The sequence below is a fragment of the Sinocyclocheilus rhinocerous genome, unplaced genomic scaffold (genome assembly GCF_001515625.1).
Source record: "Sinocyclocheilus rhinocerous isolate Xijiao unplaced genomic scaffold, SAMN03320098_v1.1 scaffold2773, whole genome shotgun sequence".
Classification (NCBI taxonomy): Eukaryota; Metazoa; Chordata; class Actinopteri; order Cypriniformes; family Cyprinidae; genus Sinocyclocheilus; species Sinocyclocheilus rhinocerous.
This window is the reverse complement of record NW_015663019.1, coordinates 336,297-346,337: the sequence shown is the minus strand read 5'-3', so window position 1 is coordinate 346,337 and position 10,041 is coordinate 336,297. Positions and strand designations below refer to the sequence as shown.

At 38.4% G+C, this 10,041-nt stretch overlaps 1 protein-coding gene across 1 annotated transcript in view; it reads left to right on the top strand.

The window, feature by feature from the left end:
- The window catches only part of reck (reversion-inducing-cysteine-rich protein with kazal motifs), a 53,312-nt gene that overhangs the window by 27,658 nt on the left and 15,613 nt on the right, over nucleotides 1-10,041 (top strand). Inside the window, exons 7-11 of the mRNA XM_016539022.1 lie at nucleotides 3,438-3,515; nucleotides 3,812-3,869; nucleotides 5,029-5,293; nucleotides 5,369-5,542; nucleotides 9,143-9,355. Of these exons, the coding sequence (XP_016394508.1) occupies nucleotides 3,438-3,515; nucleotides 3,812-3,869; nucleotides 5,029-5,293; nucleotides 5,369-5,542; nucleotides 9,143-9,355 (788 nt within the window). The remainder of the gene's footprint in view (nucleotides 1-3,437; nucleotides 3,516-3,811; nucleotides 3,870-5,028; nucleotides 5,294-5,368; nucleotides 5,543-9,142; nucleotides 9,356-10,041) is intronic.

The following is a 10,041-nucleotide window of genomic DNA, read 5'->3' as shown; positions in this document are numbered from 1 at the left end:
ATAACTTCTTCTGCTCTTCAAAGAAGAATCCTCAGGTTTGGAAGCACATGAGAGCGAGTAGATGATGTGTTCTGAGTTGTTGTCGTGCTAAACATCTCCTTTTCGCTTCGCAGAGTGAACTTTGGATCTGCATCAACAACACATTGCCGGGTACGTGAACACAGATGGAGACGTTGAGAGCCGTCTGCAGAACACACCTGTACCAGCCTTAAAAGAACAAGAGAGGATTTAGAGTCTCTGAAGACATAATGCCTCCCAGATGCACAGATATCACACTTCACATCAGTCAAGCTACACCTTGCATGGCCATTAAAACCCCGTCCAGAGCGTTGAGCTGCAGCTCATAAAGAACCCAAGCCAAACTCTCCACATTCAAAGCACATCTGCATGCAATATGAATGCCGTGTTGTTTTGAGACTCATCAGTGTGTCATGTATGCTTCTGCATTAGATCCACTGTAAAGCTCACTGTGATTCTGAACATTTCCAGGGGCATCAAAGAAGTCAGACGGATGGGTGGGTTTGGGCTGCTGTGAGCTGGCCATCTCCGCTGAATGCCGCAGGGACTGCAAGCAGGTCAGTAAACAGATCTGACTTTCCACCTCACGCATCTCATGTGCTCCCGGCTCTAAATCTAAATACTTTTAGGCCACAACATAGAGAATGTAGAGATGTCACTGTCAGACTGTGATTCTTATATTTGTGTTTTTAGGCATCGTCTAAAAATGACATCACTAAAGTATGCAAGAAAGACACAGAGGTGGGAGCTTTACCTTTATTTTACAAATGTCGACGTGTTGGAAGCCTGTTTCCACCTCAGAGTCAAAATAGGTAATTGTGGTAATTATGAGAATAACCGTTACTGTTTTTTTGGGTGAAATGGAAAGTCACGACGGCGAGAAATGCAGATTGTGAGAGATTGTCGCAATTACGAAGATGTGAGATTGTGAGAGTCACAAATACTTTTATTTTCCTTCTTCGAGGTAGAAACAGGCTTTCAGAAATTACACATTAAGTTCATTCCAATAATGCATTTTAATACAACGTGAATAACCTCAGCTTGTGTTCTGGTCATTTTTCCCAAAAATGCTGGTTAATATTATCACATTGACTAAAGCTCACTGACTTTGCTCACACAGGGTAGAACAACTTCACAAGAAACATTTTATCATTTTAGAATTTTTAAAGAATTTTTCCCACGCCTTGTTACAATTGTGGTGTTTTTGGTCAAAAAAGACCAGAAAGCTCTCATTATGCTGCATTATTACCACTGATTGATTGTAGGCCTCATTATGCACCTCAAAATGTGAAAAAGCATTATTTTGCCAATGTTCACTCAGAAACTGAGGTTTAAGCTCAATCAATCAGTTCCTAAAGAAATACAAAACCTGTGCTAACTGAAAGAAGTTTGGATCCATGATTTGGTGATAATACAGCATAATTTTTTTTGCAATTTTTAAACAGCCGTGATTTTTAACACCAAATTAGGGTCTAGTGATCACACCAGTGGTTTTAGCATTATTTGCAGTATTTATTATTATTTTAAATGATCTTTTCTATTTTTCTGTTTTATCTCATTTATTAATGAATTTGTTTGTCATCTAATGATTATGTTTTACTTTATCGCAGCTATATTTCAAGTTTGAATAGTTTTAGTTAGACCTATCGCTAATAACACTGGATTAGACTGATGACCTGAGTCAGATTTAAACCAGAACATCATAGAACTGGTGCTGAGCCAGTATGGAAAATACACTTCAAACACCTTAGCAACCACATAACAATTCCCTGACAACCGTCCTCAGCCCCGTAGCGTTGGGCCAGTGACATTTCCTTCAGAAACGCTGTGAATCTGGTTTAACACACAGACTTCATGCAGACTCTCGCTCCGGTTGAGATGTTGAGATGAAAGCAGGCAGACTCTGGGAGGTCTCTATCCGTCATCAGAGTCCTGGACACTTCTCTGTTTGTTTGTCTTGCGGCTCTGCAGTCTGAAACGAGACTCAAGCTTTATTTGTGTTTATTCATTGAAAGCCTGGTTTCTAGCACAGGCGCAAACCTCTCTTTATGAGGTCGTTTCGTTAGTGTTGAGCAATGGAAAAATATAGTTTCCCTCTAACTGGACATGCTGTCGCCACATTACAGCGCAATAAATCTGTAATTCTGCTGGCTGAGTGTTATAAAAGAGTAATGATCCCCGATAGAAATGCTGTAGCTCTGATGCTGTTCTCCATCGGTCAGACTGTAGTCCGTACGGCTCTTGAGATCCAGACAAACACGCAGACCATCGGCACAACGTTTGCTTTGGATCGCTCTCACAACAACTTCAGCTCTTTCATCTTGTGCCCTTGGTTTTCTGAGAAGCTGTTGTGTAAACGTACGCATACTTCAGCGCGGCTCGACTCTAATGCAGTGAAGACGACCCAAGCTTTTATACAGCATTAGAATAGACATTTCTGATGCTTGCTTTGCTCAGAGCTGCTGTCAGGGAAATACAGAACTAAAACCGCATCAGCCTTTATGTGCCTTATTTCTATTACCACACTACCATTCAGAAGTTTCTGAAAGAGTCTCTTCTGCTCACCAAAGCTGTATTTATTTGATCAAAAATACAGTGAAATACTGTTACAGTGTAAAACAGCTGTTTTCTATGTGAATCTCTGTTAAACTGTAATGTATTTCTGTGATGCGCAGCTGTATTTTCAGCATCATTACTCCAGTCTTCAGTGTCACATGATCTTCAGAAATCATTCTAATATGCTGATTTGCTGCTCAACAAACATTTCTGATTATTATCAATGTTGAAAACAGTTGTGCTGCACAATATTTTTGCGGAAACTGTGATACTTTTTATTTTTCAGGATTCACAGATGAACAGAAAGTTCAGAAGAACAGCATTTATTTGAAATAGAAATCTTTTGTCACATTATAAATGCCTTTATGTTTTTACATTTAATGTCTTTAAGTATTAATTTAAAATGAATTAAAAAAAATAATAAAATAAAAAAATCGAATTGACCCCAAACATTTTAACAGTAGTAGACATAGTACACAAATTCAGAAATAATTATTATAAATTTGAAAAGCTAAAGTTAAAATGGCATGTCTTAAAGGGACAGTGCACACACACACACACACACACACACACACTCTCTCTCACACACACACACACACACACACATACACACACACATACAATTTTCATTAAAGTAGTCAGTATTACTCCACTGTGCAAACAATACAGCAGCTTTGTGTGAGAAATAATCAAATGAAATAATAATTAAAAAGCATTAAATGATAAGAATTAAAAATAGTAAAGTAATAATACATATAATAATAAAGTGCATATGTCTCTTTGTGATATAAACAAGCAACTTTGGGGGAATCTTTCATGAACTATATTGCAATATTCTAACTAATTGTATTTCTCTCTTGCAGAAACCACTCTACAGCTGTATCACCAAAAATGAAAGTAAGCAAAGCTGCATGACAAGGTCTTTGGTTATCAGTCCGTCTGTACCTCATTTCTGTGATTCAGTCCTCAGAGACTGACTTTCCTGTTTGAGGACGAGAAGGAAATGAGATAGAGTTGTTTCTGTGCCTGGGAGGCAAGGTCACGACCTTTAACCTGCACTCGCTGAGCTCAGGAGAGAACGAAGCGCTTATTTGTGTGCATTAGTAGAGCGCTGCCCTGCAGACAAACTCCCAGACTTCCCTGCACATCTGACAGCCGTTATTAAACAGTGGCTGCTTGATCAGATGTAGAAATGATGATTGAGTCAGTGCTCTGTGGCATGTGCGGTTAACCGCAGCTCATCGGCTGTGTGGCCAACTACACCAAATCCTACCCCATCCGGAGCCCCATCGACAGTACGTGCACCCGATTTCACAAAGAAATTGCAAGTAACACATCAAATTAAACGAGTAAAAAAGACTGAAACAGTATTTTCTTCTAAAACATACTCTAAAAAAAATTTTTTTCACAGTGCACAGAAACAGTTATTAGTCTTTGCTGAACTAAGAGCCATTAAAGAACCTTTGTTTTTAGTAGATGCTTTCTGGGCTAATATTGCCCACAAGACCCTGATGGGTTTCTAATGATTCTCTTTCAACTATTTTCAGTTTCGGGAATAAAAATGTGAGGTAGAAGTTTTTAAATGTGTGACTGTCACAATGAAGCAACGCTACTTTGAAGGTAACACTTGTAGCAATGGTAGCATGATGCACATATAAACCAGTGCTGCGCTGTCCTGAAATGAGGAGACAAAGTCCTCAGTTTTTTTAATCAAATGTAATGTCCCAGTCACGTTTTCTTGGTTAAATAAACGTTACTTTATCAGAAAAAGAAAAAAAAAACTGTTATATTTATTTTCTAATATTTTTGTAATACTTTTTTTTTTTAAACGCCCCTGATATAAACAAGTATTTGATGAGGTCAGTGCTAATATATGCCAATACTGTCTGTCTTAGTGTTTTTTATTTTTTTAAAGAAATTGATACTTTTATTCATCAAGGAGGCATTAAATTGATCAAAAGTGTCAGTAAAGACATTTATAATGTGACAAAAGATTTCTATTTCAAATAAATGCTGTTCTTTTGAACTTTCTATTCATCTGTGAATCCTGAAAAATACAATGTATCACAGTATTTCAATAGTTATTTATTTGCTCTGAAATCATGCAACCTCCATATAGATGAACTAAAAACTAAAACAGTGTCAAATGTAGTTAAACATAATCAGTGGATATTCAGTTAGCTGCCAAGGCAGTATTTCTATTATATTAGGTAAACGTTATGTCAATTAATGAAAAACATTCATTTTAGTTTCAGTCAACCCTAGAGTGAGTCATTGAATGATTCACTCAACAGATTCAGAAGCATCCACCATGTAGATTAACTTCAACAGAGTAACCATAATCATGCTTTCTACACATTTTAAAACATGAACAGTGCCAGGTTTTGAATCTGACAGTTTGAAGTGATTCAGGAAATGACTCACTTACCCAGAATGCCGTGTGTCTGTGCTCAGGTTTGTACTGCTGTGACCGGGCGGAGGAGGCTCACTGTCAGACGGCCTGTAAGCGTATTCTTCGCACCATGAGCACCGAGCAGGAGATCATGGAGGGTCTGATCAGTGAGTGTGGCAGTCAGCCACTCCCGCAGGACCCGCTGTGGCAGTGCTTCTTGGGCAGCGCACACCCGCCCACCATAAGTGACCCCGAATCACCCCCGATCGCCAAGATGGACTACGCCAAACTGCACTGCTGCTTTAAGGCCAACACATCCCACTGCAGGTCAGCACTGAGCCGTCTGAAGGCTACCGGCGTCGCTCTGAGACTGAATGTGTTCGTATCCTCACTGTTTGTTAGGAACATGTGCTTGGAGATCAGCACCAACTGGGGCACTCAGACGTGGCAGGAGTTCGACCAGCATTGTGAATACAACCCGGCTGAGATGGACCTCATCACCTGCTTGGCCGACGTCAGGGAGCCGTGCCAGTTAGGCTGCAAAGACCTCAGCTACTGCACCAACTTCAACAACAGGTTAGAAACACTTTCTTACTGTCAATCTGCTTATACAAGCGTTGGTGCCCATCCTCGAATCTGATACCAAGAGTGTTGATCTACAGTCTAACTGCACCAGGACTTTCCACTGCTTCTGTCTGTCAGTCTGTGCATTAGGTCGGTTACATTGATCAGCCAGTAGATGGTGACAAGTGACTGTAAGCAATGAGTGAGTCATTTGAATCATTCATTCAACTGATTCATTCAAAAACATGGATTCATTCAGGAACCAAACAAATGAGTCAGTTATTTTAGTATTGTGTATGTACTACTGTAGTATTTATTAGCATTTTGAATAAGCTTTTATTTATATATTTTCAATATATACAAATTTTAGTAATTTTGTGAAGTTCATATACATTTTTTTTGTTGTTTTATTTTATTTTAGTAGCTCAGCTTAAAAGTATTTTATTTCAGTTAGTTGCCAAGGTAACATTTATTTATTGAAGTTATTGAAGTTTTTCAACTAGCATTTTTTAAATTTTATTTCAACTTTATTTCAATTAAATGAAAATGATTTTAAATAATTTTAGTTATAGTTAACAATACCAACACTAAAGTGAGTCATTGAATCATTTACTCAACAGATGATTCATTCAGGAGGAAAACACCACTATGCTGTGTTTCGATGGCTCTTTTCATTGTGGAGTAACTGATGTTGTGTCTAAAATGTATGTTACTCAATTTTAACTTCTCGTTTATTGGACTGTTGTGTACAATAAGCATATAATTAATTCACATATATCCTCAACTGCCAACTGTAGTATTGTTATACTCTTTTTTGTTATAAAGACGGGTTCACTAGGTTCATAAGTTTGGATGCTGTTATGTAACTGAACACGAGGACTGGGACTGACCCAGGAGGCATATTGTTGGGTTTCTCTGGCCTGTGCATTTTCTCTGTGGGTTACAGATGTAGACAGCATGATTTATGATGACAGAAGTAGTCCAGCATTGTTTTCGGGTCAAACATGCATGGAGCTCTATGACGGGACTGCTGGTTCCCCTGCGCCATAGTCGATCCCACGAGTCCTCTCAAAGGTTTGACTGAAGAGAGATTCGGGCCTCAAAGAGTTTGTGAAAGTGTCATAACAAGCCTCGTTAGATGATGAAATGGCATTGCTTCAGGACCCTGTGAGAGCATCCAAACGAGGCTCACGGTGAATGTGCAGACCTCCCGAGGGGGTTTGGAGGGTTTTTCATGACTTTTGAATCCAATTATGGCTGGTGGCTAGAGGTGGCTGAGATTTTGACAGATGTTTGGAAAAACAGAATAATTTAATACTGAGTAAACAGAGTTTGGTTGACCTGAGACACTTAAACTCACACTGACCCTTTGTCATAGCTCAGGGTTTGCTAATGCATTCAAGACATGATCAAAGCAGACGAGAGCTGCTAAAACACACACACACACACACACACGCACACACACACACACACACAGTGTTCTGAAACACGATTTCTGCTCAGCTGGAAGTAATATGAGTGAAAAGAAATCCTATAGACATCTATTGATGGGAGCCAGTATGTATCTAGAGATCACGAGTGGGCACTTATGACCTATAATCACCCTAGCAACCACCCAAAACTCCCTAGCAACCCCATTGCAACACTAAAAGCATCTTAGAACACCATGTTATCAACATCCCAGCTTAGTCATCCTAATCATAGTAACACAATGATGGATGTTTTGCTAATGTTCCCATTAGGTTATGAAAATGTTATTTCTGAATGTTATCTTAACGTTCAAAACATCCAGTTTGTAAATGCTTTAAAAAAAAAATTCTTGGTTAAGCAAACATGGGAATGTTCCATTTGATCATGAGAACGTTACTTTTGAGTGTTCTGAACAAGTAGTAACATTTAAAAAATGTTAGACGAACATTCAACTACAATTTTTCAGGAAAAAATCCATGAAAGATATTTAAATAAAAAATTGTTCTAATGTTTTGAGAATGTTATTAAAGAATAGATAACTTATATTATATTGTCCATAAAAAATAATACCTACAATATTTAGTTATACATGCCATAAAAATAAAAGTAGTTCTGATTGAAAAATTTTATATAAATTCCTCAAAAGTGGCTGTGATTGCAGGCTGAGGAAGGAATGCAGTTCAGTCTGAAGTATTCTGAGTTTTATTTTCTTTGGCTGATGATGATGATGATGACGATGAAGGCACCCCCGCTCCTCTGACGGGATGTGAGCTCAGGCAAACAGCCGCTGGCTTTGATTTCTCTGAAGGATTCCTGGTGTTGATTGGATCCTGCAGATTTCAAAGAGCGCTGAAGGTAAATAGGGAAGAAAGCGGAGCGTCAAGTGTGCTGGAGTGATGTATACTTACCCTGATGCACATCACAGCAGGTCTGCTTGTCACCCTGTGGAGTATGTAAACCAGCACAAATAAACCAGACAGAGAGATCCACACACAACTTCATCCTGACCACACCAGCTCATCCCTAATGGTGACTGATGTGTTATTTATTTATTTATATGACTGAATGAAATGAACACATACACACAAACACACACACACACACACATCACACACACACACACACACACACACAAATATATATTCAACTGTTACCTCAAAGAGCCATTTTTACCTGTTTTAACCCATTAAATTTAGTTGTGTGTGTTTAGGTTGATTGAGTGAAGCTATTTAAATATATATATATACACGGAACACATTTCTGATTATTATCAATGTTGAAAACAGTTGTGCTGCCCAATATTTTTGTGGAAACTGTGATGCATTTTATTTTTCAGGATTCACAGATGAACAGAACACACACACACACACACACACACACAAATATATATTCAACTGTTACCTCAAAGAGCCATTTTTACCTGTTTTAACCCATTAAATTTAGTTGTGTGTGTTTAGGTTGATTGAGTGAAGCTATTTAAAAATATATATATATATATATACACGAACACATTACTGATTATTATCAATGTTGAAAACAGTTGTGCTGCCCAATATTTTTGTGGAAACTGTGATGCATTTTATTTTTCAGGATTCACAGATGAACAGAAAGTTTATATAAACCCAGCAAAGAGAGTTTTTCGTTTTGGTCAAGGTTTTCTTTTATTTTCTGTCATAGATCAGCCCATCAGCACCACACCCAAACGAAAAAGCTGTAAACAAACCTTCAAATGACCAGGAATCAGCTTCTAACCACACGCAGAACCCTCAGCTCCACCGTCCCACACTGAGCTCTATAAAAAGAGCCGATCATTAGAAAGATTAAAAGCTGCTCTCGGCTTCAGGTTTCCTGAGGAAGTCCCTCTTCCCAAAGCTTTGTCGGGACGCGGCTGCTAGTGAACAATGGCCTTCTGGGATGCAATAAGAAGGCAATTCCACAAAGCAACTCGAGTCGGCTGTAAATTGGAAACGGAGCTGATTTTTATATTCTTTTTTAAAGGCTGCAGTGTTTCGAGCACCATTTGCTGCTTCTGTGGAGAATAAAAGTCGAGTCTGTGTGCAGTTTTGCAGGTTTTGTCTGCGCTGTTGCTCTGTGAGTCTGCGTCTCACACATCGTCTCACCTCGCTGTTTTTGTGTTCTCAGGCCGACGGAGCTGTTTCGCAGCTGTAACGTTCAGTCAGACCAGGGCGCCATGAACGACTTCAGACTCTGGTCCAACGGAACCATCAAGATGCCCTTCATGAACATCCCTGTGCTGGACATCAGCAGGTGCCAGCCGGAGATGTGGAAGACTGTGGCCTGTGCGCTGCAGATCAAACCCTGCTACAGCAAGTCCAGAGGAAGCGTCATCTGCAGGTCAGCCTTCATCCTCGTCTTCATCATCTGCTGTACTGATGGGTAAAACTGATGAAAACACGTCCAGGTCACACCACACCACAAAAGCTCAATAAAATCATCTAAATAGCCTGTAAAAAGTTATTTTTTTTTCATTGTGAATGTATTTTATGGCAATTAATAAAATATCCCCCAATAATTTACATTATTCTCATTATTCTTATTCTAAGTCATTATAATCTTATTGCTTTAATAGTATTTTTTTACTGTATAACAATAATATAAAAAAACCATCTGATCAGCACAACAAAAAATATGATGTATATATAAATACTTTGTATTTAAAATATAAAATTTGCCTTATTAATTAAGCATTTATTTATTTATGTTGCAAATAAGATGACTTTTTTGTGTTATAATGATGACATTTTGGGGGAAATGTGCTTTATTGTCATGAAAATAATTTTACAATGAATCCTTTTTTTTTTTTTTTCAAAACCTAAATGTTTTTGTTTTGTTTTTGAATTGCAGTATACCCAGGCTTATTTTTCACATCCAAATCTTGTTTTCATGCACTAGACCAAAAAAAAAACAAAAACATTTTGTTTGCATATAATAGTCTCATAATCCACATTTTTTTGTCCACAAACGAGCTGTTGACAGTTGATGCCGCTGTCTCTGTCTGTCTGTCTGTCTGTGTGTGTGTG